The sequence below is a fragment of the Mixophyes fleayi genome, chromosome 4 (genome assembly GCF_038048845.1).
Source record: "Mixophyes fleayi isolate aMixFle1 chromosome 4, aMixFle1.hap1, whole genome shotgun sequence".
Classification (NCBI taxonomy): Eukaryota; Metazoa; Chordata; class Amphibia; order Anura; family Limnodynastidae; genus Mixophyes; species Mixophyes fleayi.
This window is the reverse complement of record NC_134405.1, coordinates 319994170-320021212: the sequence shown is the minus strand read 5'-3', so window position 1 is coordinate 320021212 and position 27043 is coordinate 319994170. Positions and strand designations below refer to the sequence as shown.

Here is a 27043-nt window from a genome sequence, read left to right as displayed (position 1 = left end):
CATACATACATACATTTTCAAACTTCTGCTCATTGTAACATTTACACCATAGCTACAAACCCCATTAATGTACCCAAAAGACATATCAGCTGTCTCTCCCAAGTGTGGTGATTCCAAATGTGTGAACTTCACTATAGATGTAAATGATTTTTTTTTTGAATACTTTCTTTTTCCCCTAAGTACACATTAGCAAAAACATCTGAATGAAGTATCACTGAGAGACCCATATTAAAAATAATTAAATGTAAGTGCTACTCTTTTGCATACATTGTTAAATTCAGAAATAACCATTTTTCAGAATTCTGACTTGGAGATTTAAACTGAGATTAAGGCCATTTCATTGGCACAGCTGTTATTAGAGTTCATTTATAGGGACAAAGTTCCGCAGCACCGTACATGGCGATGGTACAATCTAGACAGACATAGGTTACATAAGCAAACAAATTCACAAAACTGTACATAGCGCAAGTAGAACAGAAAAGTGCCGATAACAAGTATTAAGTAACACAAATCAAGTAACATTACAGTGGGCCATTGTAACCCTTGTAACTTCCAGCTACAAAAGGTAGCTGGAGGTTACAAGGGAGGTGTAGGGTGTAAGTGGGGAAGAGGGGCAAGGAGCAGACTAGGGGACAGTGGGTCCTGCGCACAAGAGCTTACAATCTAAAAGGGAGGAAAGGAAGAATGGGGGGGGGATCAATACATGGGGGGGAAGAAAGCGGGGGACTTAGGCAGCAGTCTGGTGGGCTTCGGAGAACAGGCAAGTTTTTAGGGAGCTTTTGAAAGCCCTGGAGGGTCCAACAAAGTGAAGGAGCCCGTTACAGATATGGGGAACAACACAGGAAAAGTTTTGGGACTAGATTTACTAAAGGGCAGATTGCATAAACCGCCGGTTTTCAGCATTTTTTCCGGTGGTTTCAAAACCGCTGCAAAACGGCTGAAAACAACAGGTTCACAAACCACCAATGATCGAAATACAAACAACCAGATTCACCAAGCTGCTGTTTAAGAAACCGCCGGGAAACCCTCCAGCCAAACAGCCAAAACAAAAAAGAGGTGGTTGTGAGAGGCGAGACTGCTCAAACTTCATGTTGTTTGGGCTATCCAGCTATTCAGAACATAAAGGGGCGTATTCAATTGTTCCTCCGGCCGCCGGAAAAACGAGCGCGTTAAAACAATTACCGTTTATACGGTAATATTGCGCGTAAAAACCGTTAATACGGTAGTTTACACGCTGAATTTCATCTCGTAGCTCAGGGAGCTGCGAGATGAAATTCAGCGAGTAATTACCGTATTAACGGTAATAGTTTTAGAGCGCTCGTTTTTCCGGCGGCCGGAGGAACAACTGAATACGCCCCAGAGCATCATTGGCTTATGAATTATAAAGGGAGCAATCATTATTTATTGATTAAGGGGCAAAGTTAATTTATAATTAACTTATGGGGGGGCAAATGTTATTTTTCATTAAATTAAGGGGGGGAAATGATTGTATTATGGGTGAAATATGAATATATAATTATATTAACTGGGCAATACTATATGATTGCTAATGGGGGCTATAATGATTTATGATGCAGACATGTGGCATTACGTAGCATCCCCATAATAATGTTTCCCCTTAATCAATAAATAATGATTGCCCCAATAATTTATATGTCAATAGTGCCTCCTCTTATGTTTGTATGGCAAGATTTAGCCAATCAGAAGTAGGGTAAAAAAGAAAAAAAAAAAAAAAAAGAAAAAGTAAAGTATTTCTCTGGTGGTTTTGACCAAACCGCGGGCGATTAAGCAGTTTTCAATCCGCCACACATCAATAGTCATTTAACATGGAAGCCTCAACCCCCCCCTATGACACAATGCAGCGGTTTGGAGCACTAAACCGCCAGCGACGTGTGATGGTTTAAAACCGCCACCAAACGCGATTCTTGGTACCCCCTGGAGGCAGGAAGGAGAAGTGGTGATCAGAGGTGGCGGCCATCGGTCGAACGGAGGGTGCGGGAGAGTTTGAGTGGAGCGGAGGTTGGAGATGTAGAGGGGAGAGGAACAGGTAGATGAATTTGGATTCTATAGAGGATAGGAATTGCCGATAGCGCTGGGGGGGGCTTGATATGAAGGAAGTGCCCCCGCAGATAGCAGCCTTGTTAAATGCCCTTATATGGTCCAAATACATACTGGTAGTTAGTGAGCACGCATGTCTGCAAACAGAGGCTCCAGCGCAACAGGGAAAAGTGAGTCTGAGTAAATATTCTAATTGGTGCTAAAATATATAAAATATAAATTAATTATTAAAATAATAAATATTTTATCTCTGTCGACGTATGTGGTAAAGAACGAGGAAGAAGCAGGCTGAATGTGAGGAAACAGCTGCTGTACTGCACTAACCCTGTGTAATACGTAAGGAGCCATTAAAGAGACGTCAGAAAGAGTCCGATCGATGATAATGACGGGAAATGAGTTCTTTATATTATCACTCCCTGGCTGCACAAACAATAAGGGCAGGATACTTTACATAGTTTTTATCAGTTTCCCACATTCTTGACAGGAGATATGTAAAATACTTGTGACCAGACCTACTCTTTTTTCTATAGGTTTATTTAATGGAGAGGTGATATTTAACACCTTTATGCACCCTACTAAACCCTTTGTCCTGATAAGGTTTTCTATTAGCATAGCAAAATATTTTTTAAAATATATTTTATGTGCTAAAACAGGTAAATATAGCAAGACTGATTTTATTTAGTAATATTTTCTTTTTTTATTTAACTAACCAGCAGGACCCATTCCTGCTGTATCTGCAGCAGGAATGGGTCCAATGTAGACAGCAGCTGATGGATCGACCCCATTGTTACAGCCAGCATACAATGGATCCATCATTGTTGACAGACAGATAATATCGGAGACAGATCTCTGGGAAACCTGCGATGAGGTCATTATTGTGATATGACGGGAATTTCTGGGATGAATGGGAAAGACCACGCTGCCCCACTGAGTTATACACAGTGCTCATGGTGATCAGGTACCACAAGTAACAATCCCTAGAACTCAATGACAGCCAGGCTGTATTGGGTCACTATATCGACTGCACCGAACTAAGTCTGAACTACGACCATGGAAGCAAATTTGCTGCTGTCGGGAAAGGGTTAAGATAAAGTTTACTTCCATATCTTCACAGCGGTTTATCTCTGTTTCATGGTGAAGATGTGCCCTGTTCTGTCGTCCGACACTTCACCATGTTAAAACTTTATAAGGTCTTTGGGTCGGGTAACAGTAGATATCCAGCCTCTTTGTCGACACATAAGTTGCCTAAAATTCAAGCTGCCTTATTTAGAACTACTAATGACAACAACAACTGGGGGCTTATAAGACAATTAAAATCTCTCTAATTTTGATAAGTTTTCTTTATTAAGCGGTCTCATTTTTCCCTATGCACAGCAACCTTCCTGGCTGCACACAGGCTCTTGGTCCAGACATTGAACAGCAGGATCGGTTTCTAATTTGGCCACGCAGTTGCCCACAATACCGCTACCACTGTTATCCTTACCACCAGGCAGTCATCACTTAGTATATTCTTCATGAGTTTTCAAAGAGAGTGGTGCTGAGCCAGAGTGTTGGGTTTGCAGATGGTAGGTGTCACTGGTCAGCTCTCCGCTGCATTCATTATACAATCTCACATGGAGATCTGACCTCCCAGGAGACCAGTTAGAGGTCCATGGTTCTACTAGTGGAGGGGATTTAGATAAAAATAATGGAAAACTCCTTTAAAGTTGCATTACCCCTTAATGGTTAAATGTTTCTGACCTGCTCACGGAGCCCCAGGGGTTTGTCTCACAGACCCAGATGCAAAGTAGGGACTGTGTGATGCTGCAAAGGGGATGAAATGAGGGGGAGGGGGACCAATCAGAAGCCGCAGGCACAAATCCTGTTTTTCCATGGGCTCCTCTACCCGCAAATCTGTCCAACCTCCTCCTCTTTACTTAGGGGTTAAATAAATCATAACAACAAGGGGCCACTGGGACTGTATTTACTAGAGGTGTTACACACCTGTGTGAAGGGTTTTCTTTTGGTTTTTTTTTATTATATTTTTTTGAGTGAGCCTAGAAACCACTTCTCCACCGAAGGGAGGCAGATTTACTAAAACTTCTAAAACCGATTCTAGCCATCATTTATCTAGTACATTCTAGAAAATGATCGCTGAAATCTGAATGGTTGCTATGGGCAACACCTCCACTCTTCTTTTTAGAAATTTTACTAACTCTACCCTCCTTCTATACTTTCCTTTGGAGGAGAAGCACTGTTACAGGTTCACTCCAAGTAATACACTTCACACAAACCTGGGGTCTGTAATGATACAATTCCCACAAACGTTGTAAAATAAGATCAATAAATTCTCTCTGCAGATTATTTTCACGTTATGGAACATTTCGTTGACAAGCAGAACTAATAAATAGGCAGAATGTGCAGATAAGATGCTTCTATCATCCTGATCATCACTGACCTGTGCAGCTCCTCTGTCTTCTCTTCAGACGGGCCCCGGGCGAGCAATATATATCGTAAAATGGCGGCCAAGTGACGGAACTGGTGAGCATCGCTCTGTGCAAGACAAATGGGACACAGAAAGTTACAAAACAAAAAACAGGCTGAGGAATACCAAAGAGCATAGTGTTTAATTACTTCACCATCAAATAGGGATTAATGTGTTGTGTAAAATTGAACTAAAACACCTTTCTCATCAAGTTGTCATATTCATGCCCACTCCGTGACTACGTTAAAGGCTGTGGTGCAAGATCTGATCACGCGTGTTCTCTGACGATCACTGGGACTCAGTCCGCACCCCTGATAACACCACATACAACACATTGGTTTACAACCAATAGGAACGTATAAAAATCTCTATAAACCCAAAGGAATCTTAAACAATCAAAATCGGGTGATAAGAATTGTATCTGCAAATTAATACATCAGCCCATATGAAGTCAATGGCAAATAATTAACATGGACTCCTTCTAGATCACCCCACAAAACAAGCAGAGCTTCTGGGTCTGCCTGTGATGTACAATACTTAATTAGGCTCAGATCTGGATCTTCATTGGCGGAAATCGCTCCACACTGTACAGTACAATAGGGCTGAATTAAAACTGGGTGGAAATTGAAAAGTTTGGCTAAAATCAGGCTACATTTTATTAGCCATGATCTAGTACAGGCGGCTTCAGAGTTGCCAACCTCTAAAAATATATTATGTATTAATTAGATTCTTAAACAAACTGATGGCCACCAGTGTTTACAGACACAGTCTATGCAATACTTTGATTGTTGTTTTTTTTTATTTTTATAAAGAGGCAACATGATGTCAAAACGGGCTTATATAATGCAAATGGTTGAATAGCAGCCTTGTTCAGGACTAAGTCACTAATGTGGGGCAAAAATGTAATTTGCCAATTTACAGCTAAAATAGAACAGTCCGTAACAAAGAAGGTGTTTTCATCCAAACCCCAATTGCATGGCCACTACAGTGCTGGCCACTATCGTAGGGTTTGGAGTCCTTGGGCTAGATTTACTAAGCTGCGGGTTTGAAAAAGTGGGGATGTTGCCTATAGCAACCAGTCAGATTCTAGCTATCATTTATTTAGTACCTTATACAAAATGACAGCTCGAATCTGATTGGTTGCTATAGGCAACATCCCCAATTTTTCAAACCCGCAGCTTAGTAAATCTAGCCCCTTGTCAGGTTGTGTTTTTCAAATTCTTCAGTCCTGCCCAAAACTCTTTTTTACTAGTTGGATATGATTCCATTTTAAACCATAATTAATAAACGAACACCTCAGTCTAGGTTTATTTGTCCTAAATCACCTTAGAGTACATACACATTCCTTCAATTTTTTTTTAAAGCAAGTAAAACAAAAAGACAGATCAGCACATTTTCTTGTAGCCTAATACAATGAAACGCGTGGAAATGGAACAAGAAGCGGTATTAAAAACGCAATAAAACACCAATTCATATGGTAACACTAGAAACAATGATTAGTAGTGTCAGACCCATTTGTATGCGTTTTCATTTATTTTATCTACTTTGTATGTCTCTTTTTTATGCATGCCCCGTTTTTCCCACTGGGAGGCGCTGTGGCACACCGTGGCACCTTCCAAATCAATAATAATAAGGATTTAAAAATCCTTATTATTGTCATTGATGCATCACCAATTTCCCTGATCTACACACTGCTTTTCCAGGCCACTCACAAAATCAAATTTATATGCATTAATTTATCTGGATACACGTTTATTGTCAACCTTGAGGTTCAAAGGATATATTTAGCATTTAAGACATTTTTTTCCCCCAGAATCAGACACATACAGAAATAAAATAAACTATACAGAAATGCATATTGTCCACAGGGAACACCATCAATTGTGTATTGCAGTCAACAGGAAATTGTGAGAGTAAATGTGTTGCTTTCATGTCTATTGTGCATTGTTATGTAACATATCTCTGATGTATAAACTGGTTTAACTGATGGCTTCCCAGGCAGGAGACCTGGCAGACCACCGCTTACTGCTCTATACTGTGAGAGAGACAGAATGTATAAACAATGGAGAGGGGAAGGGTGGTTGTAGATGAATGCTCAGAATATATCTACTATGCAGGATAACGTGCTGGACATACAGGACCTCTAATAACTAAATGCTCAATTTCTTCTTGTCCCGTTTTCCGGCAGACAACTTTATTAAAGGATCCTGCTCGGCACCTTGTGGGGCTTAAAATATCTATTAGAACAATCACGTGGAGTGAGGTGGATAATCCGGAGATTGCAGCTTGTGATGGTTCCTCCTGCTCATACCCCAATCCCACCCATGTTTTTGTCTTGGACTACCAGAAGAACGAAGGAGCATGGGAAATATAGCTATATGTAGCATCACTGGCTTGGGTGAGGGGCACATTAGTAAAATCTAGAGGTGGTAGTGCTGCTTCAATACTGATGGGAGTATAAAATAATGGGTAATGCAGTAGCTGGAAAATTGAAATAGTGATATCTAAAAAGATTATAAAATAATGATAGATAGATATAGATATATACACACACACACACACACACACACACACACACACACACACACACACACACACAAAATAATACAAAAGAAAACAGTCATTGGCTCCCTCAATTGATTCAATGAGAATAATTGTCATTTAATCCTATGAGGACATCAGGACTGATGGCGAAATGCGTTTGCAGGCAGTCCACTAAACACAGATGTCGCAAATATATTTATTTTCTTAACTGTTGGTTTTCTATGTTCATGTATTTATTCATATTTATTACCATTTAAATGTTATTTTATTACATTAATATTTTAAATACATTTCAATTACATTTCCAATTTTGTACTTCCATAAATATTAAGAATTGCAACACTTCATCTATTCCGATACTTTCCTCCCCCCTCTTCCTACAAATAACTGTACCTCAAAGAAACATTGTAGATTAAACTAACTATAACCATAGAATCGCTTAACATATACTAAAACACCCACCATCTCATCCTACTAAATCCGTCTCATACCCCTCCTCCCTTTCTGAATATCATATGTCTCCAACCACCTGCATAATACCTTCTTACTCTCTCTCATGACTGCAACCCGACTCCCATCCCTTTCACCTTCCCTCCCATTTTCTTCCTCTTTGCCTCCACCTTTTCCTACCACAATTTTAATATTTATTTTCTGCCATCCAATATTTCTAACTTCAGTATTAATACACATCCTTTTTCCCACCTGTCATGTCATACATCATGCCCAGCAGTTAATACTATCCACCTCCACTTCTAACGTCACTTCCTCACCTAATACACTATGACACCTGGGGGTAAAATGTATAAAACTGTGAGTATTCAGCGGGATTCAAAAGTGGAGATGCTGGCTATAGCAACCAATCAGATTCCAATTATCATTTATTTAATACATTCTACAAAACAAAACCTAGAATCTGATTGGTTGCTATAAGCAACACATCCAATTTTGAAAGCCGCCAGAAACTCGCAGAGACTGGGCTGCTGTGTCTCACCATTCTATAAATTCTTATCCAGTACATTACGTTATTTTTTTCTGGGTATACTAGGCCTCATATGCACATACTATTCCCCATAAAAGCCAAGCACATTAACAACAAAAAAAAGCTTACTAATGGCAAAAAGTCCACATGGACAAAGCAGTTTTCAGGAAGTAAGTAAGATGATAGGACATCATTCGCAAATTACCACCAGCTAGGGCTCTATTAATCCCTATTCATACCACATAGGCCGAAATGTTCTCACAGTCACTTCTGTACAGTGTGTTTAATTGCTGTATGGGCAGCATACAACAGAAGGATCAATAGAGGGCAAGCTGTCTGAATGTATCAGCAATTTATTTGCATTCTGTTTGGCAATAGCCTGGATAAGGTTACAGCCAAAAGGCTTTTTTCCCATTCATTTACTGTAACCAGGAGTGTGGAAAAGAAGGCAAGCACGCACTATGCCTGTACCACGCGTTTTGTAAAGATGAATGGAGAGGTATTTTAACATCGTGTCAGAGAAGCATTTCTGAAACAGAACCTAAAAGCAGGCCTAGCCAACCCGTGGATCTCCAGGTGTTGTGAAACCACAATTCCCAGCATGCTTTGCCAGCAGACAGACAACAGATAGCCGACAAAGCATGCTGGAACTTGTAGTTTCACCTGGAGAGCCACAGGTTAGCAAGACCTACAGCTATTCAAGCACCCATAGATTTTCCTGGCTATTTAGGCTGGTTTCAGACAATAGTGGGCACAAGTTGTGCGTATCAGCCAAGAAGATCCCAATCAGTATTTGATGGTTGGTATATGTGGTCCGACGGTGTATGTATGCAGTTATTGTTAGAATGTGCTAAAGATGCTTTGTTGTATCTGCTTTGGCCATACATGTGTATTTATATGGCCTAATGTGACAGACATTGCCCTGTGCATTTGTGCCTTAAACCACCCTAAGGTATAGGGAATACTAACTGCTAATTAATGCATAGTACAGTCACCCATAGCAGTGAAAAGTGACAAGCTACTAAACAGCTGCAACTCACTATGTAGCAGCATTTACGTCAGCAATAAAAACATAAAAGTATAGACTACCGTACCCAATCTTATCTTAGGACATATAGATAACTATGTACTCCTTGGACTAACGCTTACTTGGTCAGTTCTGCCCGATACCAAAACAGAAGCTATTGGATAAATTATGTAGATAACAGAGAGATAATGAGATTGAGAGAGAATATACCTCACTGTGAACATTCCAGCTGTCCAGCGTCACATTAAAAAGCGCTTTTAACGCCTCTATGGTGCAGTCCGTCTCTTGCACAGACAGTGGAGGGCCATTTTCCTCTGTAAGTGCCTGGTACTTCCCTACCCAGTGAATACCCACAATGCTCTCCAGGGTCTGTGTTAGCAGAGGCAGTCCTTGCAGCTCTTGTTTCAACTGAGCCCTAGTGTCTGTGTGCAGAAGAGTAAGAAGAAAGAGCAATCGCAGGTCAAAGCAGCGAATGTCATTGACTGTACCCCGGTCCGTGCATTTCTCCAAGAGCCTACAGAGTCCAGTAGCGAGGTTCAGTTCCAGGCTCAGCTTCTGTGCCACCGGGCTATTAAAGACGATATTACACAAACATTTCAATGCCTCCACAATCACGGGGAAATCATTTACGTCTCCCAGAGTTTTCAGCTCAGGGTCCAGCCTTGCCATTTTCATAAGGATCTGCATATTTTTCCTTGTGGTCACTGGAACCAAAACCTTTTTATCTCTGGAGAGGATACGGAGAGCCTCCAAGCATATAATTTGGCAGGATATGCTGGCTCCTTTATCCAGGACTTCAAACAGAGCTTCACAGAGTTTCTGCAGAAAAAGAAAAGAAATCGTTCACAGAATGTACAATTTTGCATATTTATCTTTAGTACGTTGATGTACAAATTTTTCTAACTCCCATAATGTTTATTTTCAGTTCGTTGAAAGGATTTTCCCAACAAAGAAAGATAAAGACATAGATAAGGATTATATAATATTCCTACTGCAAGGCCTGCCGTACCATTCACTACAGTGTCATTCACAGAAGACAGTGTCCTGAATTTTCCACTGTTTAACGAATTTAGACGATACGATTTCCTTGGGTCTAACCAAAACTGCCTTCCTCTGTTCATCAAACAGAGCACTGTTATTCCATTATCATTTAGAACTGCAATATCTCTAGTGTTGCTGAAGTGCAAGAGAAAGACAAGGTAAACAATGAAGTCAATGTAGCCTAATACATGGCTGTTCTAGTGTTGGAACAAACGCTACAACTCCATGCAAAGCTTGTTGACTAGACATACAACCAGATCACTTACAGATCTGCTCAACATAAAACATGTATCATTAAAATTTCTTCTATATAAGCTGCCATCAACGGAACTTGTCTCCAACGTGTCCATTCATGACATGTAACGAAGCGCTGATCAAACAAATAATAATAACAAGTCATCTCTGAACAACTTTCCTAAACAAGATAACAGTGGTGAAACATTAGCGACAGCAAGTTCTCCAGGGCCCAGAGGACGTGGGGGCACACCGAGATCCCAATACATCACACGGACCCAGGGCTGATCCCACCACACGAAGCCAAGTAAGCACCAGAATAGACTAATTAGCAGTAGTCGGAAAATATTTCTAAGTCTGAAGCACTATGTAATGACGACACTGCACAGTGCTCCCACAAGAACCAGAAACACTATCTACTGAACAGATAGTAGTGGTGCTTCCACATACCTACCTGGCGGACCATGGACTCAGATTTTCTACCAAACTCAAGGGCCTTTAGCTGCACCACTATACGCCTGTTATCCCTACGCGTTTTATTGCCTTTACACCTAAAACAGGTAATCCAAGGTGAAAAAGGAACTGGTAATATTTACATGTATATGCAATATATCCCATATCCTCACAGGAATTCGGATATACTATTTGACATTGAATTTAATCTAGTTATCTAGCTCTCTACAAGTTATTGTCATTTGTTGTCAACTATTTTATGGGGGAGCACAATGCCCATTGGAGGCTTCACTGTTAGGAAGTATGGCTCGATTATGAAATCAGTTCCGATAAGCTTTTAAAACCTTGCATATCATGATGTATTTCAGTATGACCATTAAATGAACTAGTATAATAACAAGCACTGGTTCTGGAAACGATAAGTCTTTATTCACCGATTACTCTACACTGTACTATGGGGGCTTGATCATATCTATTCGCTATCAATGCTATTTTTAGCCACTGATTAAAGATTGAAATGTGCAATAAAAATAAGAGAAATGGTTTCGAATGGGACTGTTCATTGCGTTCTAAAATGTTAATGGCGCAATTAAAATATTAAACCGCCGTACAACCTATTTCTCATGCATTAATGAGCGATATAATACAATCGACCATATCAGAAAAAGGAGCAATGCAAAGAACATGTTAAATAAGTCACCAAAATATATCTGAACCGCATGATAATTTTCATGTGTTCTTACTCATTTCCACAGAGCAGATGTGGACGATCCCTGTAAAGTAATAACACATTTCTATATTAGGTTGTAAAAACACCAGTTGTGTCTGCGATGACAAGTCCTTATTAAAAACATCACATTGTTCCATTAGTGTTCAGAGTCTCTGACATTCTGAATGATCTAACCACAATTGGCATCCCTGCCCTCGACTGCCGAACAGACACAAATACTTGCCTTTCTCTTCTCTTCATCAGCTGGATCAAACTGAAACAAGGTACGATTCTGTTGAGAGAAAATAAACATTTATAACAGATAATGGCACCGATTCAAGTTAAAACGCAACTTACGGTAAGAAAGAAAATAAAAAAAAAAAAAAAAAAAAAAGCATGAAACTTGAGCATAGTTCCATCCATACTCAAATCGAATCTAGGTACTAGTACACTCTGTCTAAAAGTTACTTAGCGTATGTAGAAAAAACACCCTGCAGTATATGCACATGCATAGGGACAATATAGGGTCACACCAGAACGTGTAGAAAAAATAAATACATTTTTTTAGAAAATAAATGATCAACTAATAATACTATAATCATTAATAAAAATCATAATAAGAATATGTTTTTTTTAAAAAAAAAGTTAACTTTTTTTACATTATATACATCAATCTTAATGAGTACTGTACATACAGTGCATCTATATAGTCTCACTTATTTGCATACACATGTTATTTGCTATTTAGTGACACACATACGTGTAGTTTTTAATACAAAGACTAAGGGATAGATTTACTAAGCTGCGGGTTTGAAAAAGTGGGGATGTTGCCTATAGCAACCAATGAGATTCTAGCTGTCATTTTGTAGAAGGTACTAAATAAATGAAAGCTAGAGTCTGATTGGTTGCTATAGGCAACATCCCCACTTTTTCAAACCCGCAGCTTAGTAAATCTAGCCCTAAGCCTCGATAGTCATCACTTGCCCTGTAGTGGGTGCAAAGGATACGGATGAAACCAAATGTACCTAAGAGAAACCCAGGACTTTAAATCAGCCCAATATGCGTTGGAACTGCCTACGTTTGTTCGCCCTTTAAGTCATAGGTATCTGTAAGTGCAATTGCGTTCATTGGCATTGGCTCCATTTCTGAGCATGTAGAGCGAATTCACACAAGATACGGCACACGAAGGCACTTGTGTCCAAACATGAATTACGCCCAAAATTTATAAAATTATTCAAAGCAGCGATGCACTTTGTCTCATATTGTGTTATGCTCCTGTATCTGGACACATTCATTTGCATGACCTCAAATACTCGATAATGGCTATGTGCTTAGAAGTTGAAAAACTGGTGTGAATATATAATATCCAAGTTGGAGCAACTAGACTGCTAGATTAGCCACCAGAGTCTGTGGGTTCAGAACGCTGGCCTTGAGGTGCCTCGTGCTAGGCTTCCCATATTTATCAGCCAAACGCAGCCTACACAGATATATGAGCAGAGGCCAACAGTAGCGGGCAAGGGAAGTTGCTATCTGTGCTCTGGTCTGTCTCGTCTTGACTTTTAGCTTGCAGATAGGGGTAAACTCATCAACTGAAAAACAACCAGGTCACTTTTTAAATAATTACCTGGCAGTGAATCCTATAATGGAATTTTTTGTATTGGTCTATATAGCTACAAGTTGTCAACCCTAAATTTCAACCATCAAACTTACAGATGCTTAAAAACTACACAATGGACATATGAGATAGAGGGGTAGGCGGTATGGAACCCTAGAAGTTGGTATTCCGTGGTCTATCACATGACCACCCTTCCAATACATCACTGTGCCACGCACTGTCTTATTAAATGTTGAGGATGATTCCTAATCCTTTTTATACCTACAAAAGGATCCTCCCTGCAGTGTTCATTGTCTACTCAATCTAGCTCAGCACATCATTGTGTTTCAGCTCTCCCTGAAACATTTATCACTTACCCATTTAGCTTCAACAGTAATGTAATCAGATACACTAACCATCTTTTGCAAGCTAAGTTGCAGAGAATACACAAGTTTAAATTTAAAAAAAAAATAATGTCAAGCTATTTATTCTTATGCGTTTCAGGGCTGGCCATATGCCTCATGCAGCTTCTCACAGCTTGTCCTAGGCTTGCAAATATCACTTAGCACGTCATTTGCCACAGATCAAACACTTCCTGTATGCAAAGTATCTCCGACATGGGTTTCTAATTATTTCCATGAAGGAAAAGTTTTTATACAGAAACTGTGCCACGTTTTGAACGAAACAAAAAATAGTGCATGTATCATTTATTCAAGAAGAACATTAGATACAGGAGAAGCCTGTATAATACAAGTGCACGCACACTAGCTATATAGATCAATACATACAGATCACATTTTTATTTTTAGAAGAGCCAACAGTATCCTGGCAACTGTGGGTGTAATATATATATATATATATATATATATATATATATATATATATATATATATATATATATATATCTAAAAAAAATTTTATAGTTTCAACAACTAAAAAGTCTAAGGGGCATATTCAATTACGATTTGCGGCCGCACAGGTCACGGTACTGCAACATCGTGGATTTCTGTGCGCACCCCATAGGGATACAGAAATCCTAGATATTGCACTACCGTAATGGTGCTTTATATGCGCAGCCGCGCGGAATCGTGGCTGCGAATCGGAATTGAATATGCCCCTAAGTCCACAAAACGTAGTACAAGTTGATCAAACATGAAAAAGAATCTTGTAACATGCCAATAATTATGTTAACGTTCCCATATCTTTGCTGCAAATATCCCAAGTAGCTGAGTACAAGCTGTGTACAATTATTATAGACTCAGGCAGGTTCCCTGCAATTGCGGCAACAGGCTTTCGGGTGGTGGGACTTAGCAAACCATCAAGCATTTGAGTCAAGTATCCATACCTGATTGGCTTCTTAAACATTTACCACTGGTCATCTTATATAAAAACACATTGTACTTTAACTCTTGTATCTGCTGTAGCATTCTATGGGGCATATTCAATTGTCGGCGGAAACGCTGAAAATCTCACGCTCCGCGCACTATTACCGTTATTACGGTAATTTTCTCGATGGATTTCAGCTCGCAGCTCCCTGAGCCACAAGCTGAAATCCAGCTAACTACTACCGTAATAACGGTAATTTTGTAAAATTAAATAAAATTTCCTATATGACTGCAACAAGAAAAGAAAATGATACAGTGTAATCCTAGGTCATTTAAGGTTCAACACAGAACTGGGGAAAAAGTGAACACACAACTTCAGTCAATATACTGAGAGAATGGCTCAGTGCAGAGGTCGGTTAACATCTAATAAGAAGACAACACGTTTACATGTCACCTTTTAAAACCTCTGCAGTCTTAGGAACAAGCCAGAAGACATATGTACATATCTTGTTTATTTTAGAACAACAGTATTTCATTAAGAACCTTGTATATATGGTGCATATTATATCATCACCTTTTGTGTACACAGCAATATAAAAAAAAAAAAAATAAACCCTGTAGACTTTTAAAAAAAAAAAAAAATATTCTGTACGTACGTTAATCCATAAAGCTATAGAGGCAGGGGAGAGTTAGGGGACTGGTCAAGCAGACATTAAACTACAGAGGTCTTTTAAACAAAGAATAAAGTATTTCTGTAGTAGTTACTGCATAAAAAAAAAAGTGCAAATCACTTTTTGATTCCTCTTTCCAAAGATACTGCATAATGACATATACATCAATTTAGTGTCGCTAATTTTAGTGTTCTGGCAGATAGGCTGCCGGAACAAATGCTTGACTAAAACGAGTATTAGTTTTGCTGTGCTTTTAGCCATCTTTCCCAGTGCACGTGTGAGAACGAGTTCTCACTGAATTGGGCAGACTAATTGGAGCAACTACTAAATGAGGTAAAAAAAAAATAAAAAAAAAATGCCACAGTTTTTGCAGTAAAGTATAATAATAATAATATATGAATCTAAAGAGAAGATTTGCCTTAGACAGTTTTGATAGTCTTTGTGTGTTTCTCACATATATTTTATTAATGTATATATGGGCAGTTGGCTGTGTTAATTTTGGTGTTATGCCCATTGTAATGCTTTGACTGGCTACCTGTTTGTCTGCTCCAATGCTGTGATTAGCTACAGGTTGGTACAGCTCAGAGTTGGTTTCTACTGTTCTGCAGATACAGGTTGGTTCTAATAAATGGATTTTATTTCAACAACATCCACACAAATTAGACAGATATCACTAAGAATGTTTCCCCAAAACAAGATGTCAAAAACTGATCGCATCATTTATGAGCATTCTATCAAATCCAGTATGTAAATTAGTGCACAGATAACCTGTCGATAGCAGTTGACTTATACAAGTGCACTCATTTCCTGGTCATACAGGCTTCAATATTACAGCAAAAACTGGGCAGTCGGTCCGATACTGCAGCATGACCCGGTAACTACAAATGCCAGATAACAAACCCATATAAATTAATGGGATAATTACCGGACATGTTTTCAAATGCTACTGAACGGTGCCCTTATAGGGCTACATATTTTGGGCTTCTTCCAAATGGACCAGCAGACCCAAGTGATACTTGAAGCCCAAGAGGTGATAAAAGGGGATTTGATTACTATGCACAAATACATTAAAAGTCAATATCTTTCCTCCCATTCCAATGATTCCTTGAGTTCTCCAGTGGGTCAAGCAGGGAGGGCTCCCAGTCATACTTGTAGCTCCCCATTGGCCACACAGGGTATGGTATGCGGACAGCCTTTTCATGGTGCTGAATTGTACAGCCCTTGGGGTATCCGATTGGTTGCTATAGGCAACAACCCCACTTTTTCAAACCCGTAGCTTAGTAAATCTAGCCCTTAGAGTCTTTAACTTTTTAAAATGAGACAGAAGGAGCCATCTGACCAGAAAAAGATTTGAATAGAATCCCTGGCGTTTCTGGTCCTCTGGGACCGGGCAGATTACTACTGCTGAAAGAAGAGAATCTTCGCAATGCAGCATCGCTTGCCTTCTGTTCTGGTGGAGGGGCAAAGAAGTTGCAAAAAAAACGGTGAGGGGCCTGACTTAACAGATCTAATATATCCCCTGAATTCAGAATCTGGAGAGGCTTTTATCCAGTGTTCTGTGAACAGTTGCAGACGCCCCCCCACTCGCGCAAGGACAGGAAGGTGTGAGTCAGACTGCCGGTTTACCTTATTTTCACCAATAAGGATAAAAACCACCTGTAAAAATAAATAAAATTGCAGCAAAGCAAAAGCCAGCCCAACTCCAACTACACTAAGTAGCAGCAGCCACAAATTAACTAGTTAAGTGCCAACTCCACACTCTCCAACTACAACCCCATGGCAGCAGTGTCCCCCAGATTGAATGATGTAGAATCTCAAACATGGGGGTCTTGTGACGCAGAGCATGTAGACCTATTATTCTACTGTCTTATCTGCCACATATAACCAAATAACTCCAAGAACAGTTCTGACCACCTAAAGGTACATCCTAACAGCAATGAAGCTGGAAAGATTTTGCAGCGAACGCACAGTGTCAGACATGGAGACCATATTGAAAAATACCAAAGGAGGAAACGGAACAGTCTCAGCAACAAAGGTTGATAGCAGCTGGTGATATGTTCCCAAATCCATGTCCTTCCCAAATCTCGCAGACATTTCATTCTCATTTTGTACACTACAGAAATACAGCAAACCTCAAGCATATCACCTGTTCAGAATCATTTAAATGTGCCCTACGTAACAAACTAACCTCCGCCCATGACCTCTTCCACTCAACCGCACACTTCTGGGAATGACAGAAACATGGCTCCCACAATCAAACTCCACTTGACTCACACCTCGTAGCCTGGAGGCAGTCAAGGAGGTGGGTGGACTTTCCCCAAGCTGCTCATTCATAGTTCTACAAACTGTTTAATCAATCAAGTTCCCACTTGGATTCCCTAAATATTATTTCAATATCCCAATTGTCTATCCCCACTCTCCTTCTGCCTTCAAACTTTTCTTTTGCCAGTGGACCAACTCTTCTACTCATTGTGATGGCCACAGCCCTGATTTTGTTTTCTCCAGATTTTGTTCAGTTTCTGATTCTTTAATACTCCCTTACGTCTCTCAGTTCATCACCTTATAACCTGCAATCTCTTCTCCTTCACTTTAAACTCTACACACATTAACTCAGTCATTCCTCCTCCTAATGGCAGCATTCTCTGTTCTTTATATTTTCAACAACGTTTTATCTCTCTGCAATAAATTTTCTGCCCGATATTAAGATTCTCTTGACATACAACTAAGAAAGATCTCCACAATATGCACATACCAGACACTAGAAAATCTTTCATTTATGCAATCATTATCTTACTATTTACCAAACAGACTATTGTAATTCCCTTCTTACTTGATCTCTTGAGTTATGATCTCTGAGTTTTGGCTCTGGATTCAAGGGATGGGAGAAGTTCCCCATTAATAAAGTCTTTGTGGTGGCTTACTCCCCCTTTAACCTATATGGAGGTACAAGGTATCGGAAGCACTTGTAGCTAGTATAAAGAACAATGTAGACATAAATGGACTAAGCGCTGGTCGAGAAGGCGACAGCGGTCGCCAGGGACATCATACTTTTCTTTAATGATACTCCTCACTGGACTCCACTTTACACACCATAAAGATTTGGATCACATTCAGGCCTCAAAATGAAGCCTGTGTGGTGAAAAGGGGGGCAAGAGATCCACTCATACTTCTACTAGACCCACCCCAAAATCCCTTGTGAAATACCTGCTTTAGCCACTTGTACGGTCAAGTTTCCTGAAGTACTTGGGACTCACAGTTACTGTCCGTTGGGAAGATTATATGAAATTAAAATTACTTTTCTCCCCCAGAAGTTTATATGGGTAGGGAAGAGATGAAGATGACCCTTTTCAACCTTACAGAAGCCTAAAAGTGAGGGGTGGGGGGGCTGTTCCAGATTTCTATAAATTCTATCTAGATTCACAGCTTAAACATGTCCAATAATCCTGCTCTGGAATAAGATACTTTAACCCCAAATTATAAATTGGAGGGATGAGTCTGGAGAATGAGTGGAGTGGACACACCACCATTTGTTTATAGTTATGTATAATTTCAGTAATTGTAGGACATATACAATATACCTAGATATTGGTTCCATAGATCCCTCCAGCTGAGACACACAATTCATGCACAATGGGATACCAGGTGTCCTGTTATAACTCCTTCAACATTAAAAATGTTGCTACACAGAAGCCTTGGTATCAAACACAGCTCTAATATAATGTGCTGGAGACTCCCATTGGACTCAACATATCTGGTATGGGTGGCAGATATTAGGAATGTCTGAGGAGGTGGGGGAAGTGACTAGAAAAGCCCTGAACAGGGTATTTAGCCAGACCAGGGACATATTGATTTAAACATTAATATTAAACAGAGCATAAGTATAGAGGTATCTATACTTCCTCTCAATTGTCCTAACTGTGGACGAGATGAAGGCATGGTTATATACCGCATGTGTAATGGTCAACATATCAGAAACTTCTGATCAGACGTAATTGATTATCCTGTCTCTCCTGTCAACTACAATTGCATGGGATCGTTTTACATGCGTCTTATGTGTTGTTGTTATTATAGCATGATTGTGGCATGCCCTTGAGCTATATGCCAACAAATACAAAAGCTGGCAATACTGTATCTATACTATTTATTTAATGTGTTTGTACAAAATGAAAATGACAAACCTTGACTGTATGCATCATTATCTTTATTTTGTAACGGATCATTGAACATGTCTGTTTGTTTTATTCACTGTTGTTACTGTTAGCTTTGTTTTCTAAGCAAAAGGAACCAACAGACAGACTTAAAAGAAAAATGTAAAAATGTCAAAACAACAATCACAAAACATGACAACAGGTGGTATTACAGTACCGATAAATGGATAACTGCGGGAATTTAGTTTATCTAGTACTAAATACACAGCACACTAGAGAACAATAACGTAATACAATTACAAGGAGACTGATCATAGTACATGAAGCAGACTAACAAACAGGTATAGCTCAACGAATAGAAGATCTAGTTTTATGGAATGTTACCATGTGTTTGTAAGTGCAGAAGACGACGCAAAGACATTTGCATAAAATTTGTTTGGCAGGAACAGTCCCCAAGTTATCTTAAATGAAAAAAAGGTAAAAACACATAGGTTTACTCTAATCAGATGATGGCAAAAAGAGGGCCAGGTAGATGAACATTCATTAACATTTGTGTCATTAAAATTTCATTCTCCCTTCTTCTTCTAACAATAAGCTCAGGGAGAAGCATCATCTCATATAAGAAGGCAGCAACTAATAAAGCCTACTGCTCCGTTTTATACTTCTGTCCAATTGCTTTGATGAAAACAGTCATATGTAACAATCACTTGGGTGGAGATTCTCTATCTTGCATTATTCGTAATAAGCAGAAAGTGCAAACATCTCTTGGTCTGAGTGACTGATTTTTCTCCCAAAAGTGCAAAACCAAAGAGAAGATGCTCTGTGCAGAGTAGTGGATCACACAATTGCATGATCAGTAATGTCATGACAAGTTTAAAAGGGAACGTCAAACATATTATGCAGAGAATGGTTTTATAATCATTCCCATCAGTTACTGCCCTAGTGGAGCTTACACTCTAAACTCTTTACTATACAAACACAATAACACTAACACTAATCTACCAGTAAGTTTTTGAAGTGTGGGAGAAAATCAGAGTATCCAGAGAAAACCCATTCAAGCATGCTAAGTTTTGCTGTTTGAATCATAAAATCATTTATTTATCAATTAAAACTTTAAGATTCAGATAGGAGAGAGAAGTTTGGATGCACACATTTACACCCATTACGGGTAAGGAATCTGGGCTAATTTTTCTGCGCACTTCTATGGGAGACGAGGGGGAAAAAAATGAGCGGATATTCCATTCTGAATGTTGCATCGATGTGTGTCTGCAAACTGTTCGAGAGACACATTGTGCTGAATTGAATCTCCTCCTAAGCTTCATAACTATTTACATATTAACAAAACTAGCTGGAACAGAACTATAGAAGTTATTATTCTATTATTAACCTTTATTTATAGGGCGCAACATTAGGTCCGCAGCACTGTACACAGGGCAAACAAGACATTACATGGTATAACAGTACAATACAGTAAACACGTAACACCACAACTCTCAACTGGGGTTCAAGAGATATATTCAGTGCAGGCCGAAACCCGTACCGATTAATCATTGAAAGAGGTGCAAAGACAATGGAAGAGTGGAGTTAATGGTCAGAGAGCCCAAGGAGGAGGGGTGCAGTGTAGCTGGTGAGCAAACATTATAGGTGTGGCTGGATCACTTATAAATAGCTTATGTGTGGTAGAAATAATTTATTGTAGAAATGCTTAATTAAAAGATAGTTTCAACCTCATGTAATTGACAAAGATCTTTTTAGCAGTCGAAACGCGTTGGTGGATTGAGGTGGAACTAACAGAGAGTGTGGAGTGCTATCCTATTGACATTACATCTTGAGGCTTGAGTTTGATGGACATGGAGTAATATTTGTATCCTGGGAGACTTTAACATCTTTTAACTTCGTGACATAGGCTTATAGCCTCTTTTTTCTGGTAGGAGCATTACCTTACACCCTTTTTTGAATATTCTGCCATTTGTTTAACATTTTATTTAAATCATTTTATAGAAATAAATTTGAAAGTAGTGACTTTATTACGCTAGAGGTGTCCACTCATTTTTTTTTTTTACATGCTTGCTCTCATGAGCTTATATGTAATTTTATTGTTTATGTCATGATATATGTATTTTATACCGATCGATATTATGATTGGACAGATTCTGTATAAATACCCACTGAGATAATCCTATAAAAGAGGTAGCAAGTCCACTCCTACCGAAACCTGGAAGATAGTCAGCATTGTCAAGATGTTAATTTAGTCCCGGGTTTCCCGCATGACAAGACTCTCGGTTCCTGGCTGGCCAGTGGATCTTACCCACTCGATCCTCACTTATGTCTACTTGCCTGCCGGTGAACTCTTTATTGTTGGCAAACCTCAAAAGATTTCAGAATGTGTCATTTCTAAACCTGTATAGGACATGGGCCAAAGCATCTTTTTGCATTCAATCTTTACCTCCTGTCCGTCTGGATGTCCCAAATTTTTAAGTAACCAGGGATAGAACAACCTGTAGCCAACCAGATCACCGGAATACTCACAGCAGCACAAAGTATAACAGGAGATGAATGTACTGATCTTATGGGAGGCAATCATGTGAATTTGCTAATAAGGAAAAGGAGTATGTGATAGGGGCAATGTTGTGAGCTTAGAAGAGAAATGGAGGAACCAGAACGTCCCAGACTAAGGCTTAGAAAACAGGAGCAGTGTCCCCAACAGTACAGAGTAGTGATGTGAGGCATCCCGATATATGATATGATGTAGGAATATTGTGGTTCCAAATACACCTTTATATGAAACTAACTCCAACTTGTTGTTGCATCTAGCATCCTAACACATACATCCAATCATTGGCATGACTTATGGTTGATATAACAATTACCATACATTCCAAATTCACATTAAATATGTATGCAAACTCTGGCAAGAGCAATCCTTTAGGTCTTGTGGTCCATGGATACATGAGCACTTGACTTATTTAAATATACACGACTGTAATGAGATCTACCTACCTTTCTGCAGAGGATAATGTAAAACCGTTTCAAGGCTTAAAAAGCATGGTTATATATAAGTAACACAATCTACTGATGAATGTATGTGTAAACAAAATATTATTATGCTTTAGTACACCAATAGGAATCTAACATCTAATAATCCTTTTCAAGCTCTAAATATTATTATAGCCAAGTAGGCCAGTTGATACTATGCTAACTAACTCAAATAGCAGATATGGCATTGCTAACGACTTAAAGACACGCATAAAAGTTTTAATAAATATATTTTAGCAGATTTTTAGGCCAAGTTTATTGTTAGACGAGACAACTTATAGGCACAAAGTAAAAGAAAATAACTCCTATTGAGGTTTAGAAAAAGGATTTTGTGACATTACATAACAACCATAATAATTAGACAGACCCAATGAAACAAGCAGCCAAAAAAATATTTAAGTTAATCAGGGAGGGGCTGCACATGGTAGGGATTAAAACAATGATACCACTGGATACATTGGTGGCAGCCTGAAAACACAGTAATTACAGGATGTTGAGCAGTATTTTGGGTGTCAACACCATCATTTTGGGCACCATAAAGACAACACAGCAGTGACCAGTATACAGTAATGATACGGAACAGTGCGTGCGCCCTGGACCCACAGAACTGTGTACTTGCCTGGCAGTACTGTACTTTGGAATAGCAGCACCATGCACTGGCAGGACTATACAGTGAGCACAGGAATTATAGTCATTTATACATTAATACTAAAAAAAAAAAAAAAAAAAAAAGATGAGCACACTAATGGCAAGCAAGTGCAGTGGACAGTATGTAATAAAAGTATAGTGGTAGGAATTCCAGTAGAAACAGAAATTACATCATAATACAGAGGATAGAAACACATGCAGTGCAATGTAGGGTTTTCCAGTGAGCAAACTAAAAACTTGCAGAACATGGAGTTCAAATGCAGAAAGCAATCTCAGCCCAGTGAAGTGGGCAGAGGTTTAGTGGATACAATGAAAACAAACCAGTGCACATTTTGAGTAGTGCTATTGGCAGAATCAGTGAGAAAAAGTCCCAGTGATCTCAGTGTTGGCAGTGGGCAGCACATCTATACATTGTGTTCCAGTCAGCAATAACAACACAGTGCATTGGGCAGAAACATGTTCCATAATAACAGCACAGTAAAGTCTGTATATGCAGTGAGCATACAGTGCAGTGTGCTCCAATGATCACAGTACAATGACAGCACAGTAAAGTCTGTATATGCAGTGAACATACAGTGCAGTGAGCGCCAATGATCACAGTACAATGACAGCACAGTAAGGTATGTATATGCAGTGAGCATACAGTGCAGTGAGCATACAGAGCAGTGTGCTCCAATGATCACAGTACAATGACAGCACAGTAAGGTCTGCATATGCAGTGAGCATACAGTGCAGCAGAGAGCATACAGTGCAGCAGAGAGCATACAGTGCAGCAGAGAGCATACAGTGCAGCAGAGAGCATACAGTGCAGTGTGCTCCAATGATCACAGTAATGGCAGCACAGTAAGGTTTGTATATACAGTGAGACTGCAGTGTGTTCCAATGATCAGAGTAAGGTCTGTATATACAGTGAGCATACAGTGCAGTGTGCTCCAATGATCACAGTAAGGTCTGTAATACAGTATAGGTAGAGAGAGTGCAGTGTTTGGTGCTCCAATGATCACAATAATGACAGCAATGGACAACATGCAATGCAGGGTGTTGCTCAGGAATTACCTGGTTATTATACTCTTTCAGAGATGACTCGGTTTCCTCATGGTTCCCTGTGCTGACCTTCACTAGCACGGTGTCCAGGTCCAGGTCCATGTCTGTGTGGAAACTTAGGAATAAACTAGAACCAAAAACCCTTTCTTTACATACTCAGGGAGCCTTTCTACCCGAGCATGCGCAGTAACATACTGACAACCGAACCTGCTCACTGCTGCACTGCTCCACCTAGCTTGAGTAACCATATACACTGACATACTGCTCTACGTAACTTGATCGTTCCTGCGTTAGAGCCACCTAACCTGCTTGAAATCCCCTCCCATAATAGCTATGACGGGTCCAGTGTTATTGGCAAAAAAAACATATAGCGCATTCTCCAACCTATGAAAATTAGGCAGAGTGTATAACACTGTTTAGTAAGATTGTGCGGACGCCATTTTTTTGGAGTTCAATTGTCCTCATTTTCTAGTAGGTTTTTTATTTGAACAAAAATGGTATCAGTAATTGGGACAGAAAAATAGTTTGGTGTCTTCCCACTATCATTCAGTCGCAGTGATCTGTTGACAATTTTTTCTTCAACTTAAACAAGCTTTATTAACAGTATTGTGCTTTGTGCAAGTTAAATTGAGGGCACATGGCATTTGTATCCTTTGGACTGCATGAGGTGAACTGGGAAACTGTGACTTCCTATCCCTAGTATTAGTAGTAGTAACATTGCCCAGTTATTTCTCTGGACCTCATTTACAAAGCGCACAGGGGGCTCATGTAGAGTTGGACGTATGCGTGTTTTTTTCCGTAAAATATGTCTTTCTGTACTGGGCATGTGCCCAAAATAAACACTAGCGTACATATGCAGATTTGGTCGCATTTACACTTACGATTTCCTTCGCTTAGCGATAGGGGAATGGGGAGCATGCAAGGGTAGGCCAAGTACAATAAGGGTGTGTTTACGTCATACTTGCCAACACTCCCGAAATTCGGGTCGGTCTCCCGGACTCCCGGGAGAGCTGGCAAGTCTCCCGCATCCCGCAATTTCAGGGCAAAAAAAATGGCGTGATTCGTGGTGAATCGCGTAATTTTGCCCCCCCCCCCGGCATTGTCGCGGGGGTGGGGCCAAAATTACGCGATTGGCCGTGCCATGCCCCCTCCCGCCCTCTAGACACGCTCCTCTCCTGGACAGACCTTGCCAGAAGTCGGCAAGTATGGTTTATGTAAATTCGTCACCTGGTACAAAATATGTACTGATGATGATCAGCAGCTTTCTTTGATTGGCTGATTGCATCTGGACCAATCCCACTGATAGTATATGAATCATTAGTGTGGAGTCTATATTATATGAAGTCGCAGCCATCTATTTGCATTAGTTATTTGATATTTGCACTTGGAAAATGGTAGAAAAGAAGACTGCCATTTGATTTTACAGATGTTTGTATTTAATTAAATTTAATTTGTACTTTCACATTTTATAATAACATTGAACAGACACTATTCTATCTTATGTATGTGACATTTCAATACAGTATTATATTATGTAGAAATTAGGTAATGTTACGTTAGCATTTAGTATTAACACTGTTTCTGAGGGGAAGCGCCGCTTTGGGCGTCAACACTACTTTAACAGGCCCTGAGAAGGAGACCACTATGCAAAATTGTAAACTTCAAAAGTCTAACCTCTTACCACTTTAAAACCACTCCTTTCATTAAATAAAAATTTACAAGATTTTTTGTATCCAAAATACTGCTCGGTTTAGTCTCATGGTTCAATTAATCATGAGAGTAAGATGTTATTTAGATTGTATTTATTATTTTTGCCCTTTTGTGTGTTTAAAGCTTTATAGGGATAAGTGTGCCTAGAAATTGTCATCTTGTGAAATACAAATGGCCTTGACCCCCACCACACAACATAGAACACCTCTAAAATTGCAATCCTATGTTTTTGCACTGCTCCACAGATCTAGGTGCCTATTCCATACTTTGCCATAGCTAGCTCCTCACATCAGGTGTTACAAACTTATGGTCCTCTACAAGCTACATCAAGGATATAAGTGTCAGAGCCCTCTTATGAAGATAGAGATCCTGGATGGAAGAGCCACTCTGTGTCTGCAGTCTATAGAACAGCTCCTGACACCTGCAATAGCTGAACTTCCATATCTCTGGGCGTACTTCTCGGGAGCCTGGGCAGAAAATAACATGAGGAAGGGAGCCAGCAAGCTGGAGATAAAGAAAAGCTTGTTAGATGTGTATCTGCACTGCAGGTGGGATGCCACGTCTTGGAACCTGCTCGACATGCCGAATGCAAAGAGGTTGATGAGGAGGTCATCTGGAAGCTGCTCCAACTGTCATTGGAGACCCCAGTTCTTATCCCTGTGGTCCAAATACAGTGGGAATTTTATCCCAGGATACAGCCAGCAGAGAAGGTGCTCACAGCTGACATTCTACTGCAGCAACCGACCAGGCAGCTGAAGGGCCCGCTGCCAACACAGAATCAATGGAGTTGGGAATTTAGGGGAAAGAACCAGACGAGGAGCTCCAAGAAGTGTCAGTTTTCCAGCCCTCAGGGACAGTGGGCGATGAGTTCAAAACCGTTCCGCCAGACTTTCCTGGACTGCAAAGCCTTCCTGCCTATAGAAAGTTTATGGTTATGTGTTTGGGGAGAGGAATAGTGGATTTGGTGTTACATCTCTGTTAACCCATTCGGAGTTGTCGACTGTCTAACCCCACCCTGTTACTGGCCAAAGGAGACAGAATTTGGTCTCTTTTTAACCACATATCTGCTGCTTGGAGACTCGAGACACCTCCCTAACCTTGGGGATTTGCTCTGCCATATTCTGTGGGTGACCAATGGGGGACTAAGAGACTGTGAACTGCTGCCACCAGACCCAAGTGATCAGACCGGCACACAAAGAGTGACTATAGGCAAGAGCACTTTTTACTAATTTTGTCCCTCAGATTACAGAAGAACATGGTACCAGCATGTTCAAATTAATGTTAAGCCTGTCTGGACTCTTTCTCCTTACGATATCCCCAGTTATATGTCTCCCAATGTACGTTTTGTCTATAATGTA

General features: G+C 39.9%; 1 protein-coding gene across 1 annotated transcript in view; it reads right to left on the bottom strand.

Annotated features, from left to right (window-relative positions):
- Window positions 1-24281, bottom strand: part of RIC8B (RIC8 guanine nucleotide exchange factor B) — a 38843-nt gene extending 14562 nt beyond the window's left edge. Inside the window, exons 1-4 of the mRNA XM_075210184.1 lie at window positions 23988-24281; window positions 11754-11801; window positions 9283-9891; window positions 4496-4590 (exon numbers count right to left, since the gene is read on the bottom strand). Coding sequence (XP_075066285.1) covers window positions 4496-4590; window positions 9283-9891; window positions 11754-11801; window positions 23988-24077 — 842 coding nt within the window. The 5' untranslated portion in view covers window positions 24078-24281. The remainder of the gene's footprint in view (window positions 1-4495; window positions 4591-9282; window positions 9892-11753; window positions 11802-23987) is intronic.
- Between the last annotated feature and the right edge of the window lie 2762 nt (window positions 24282-27043).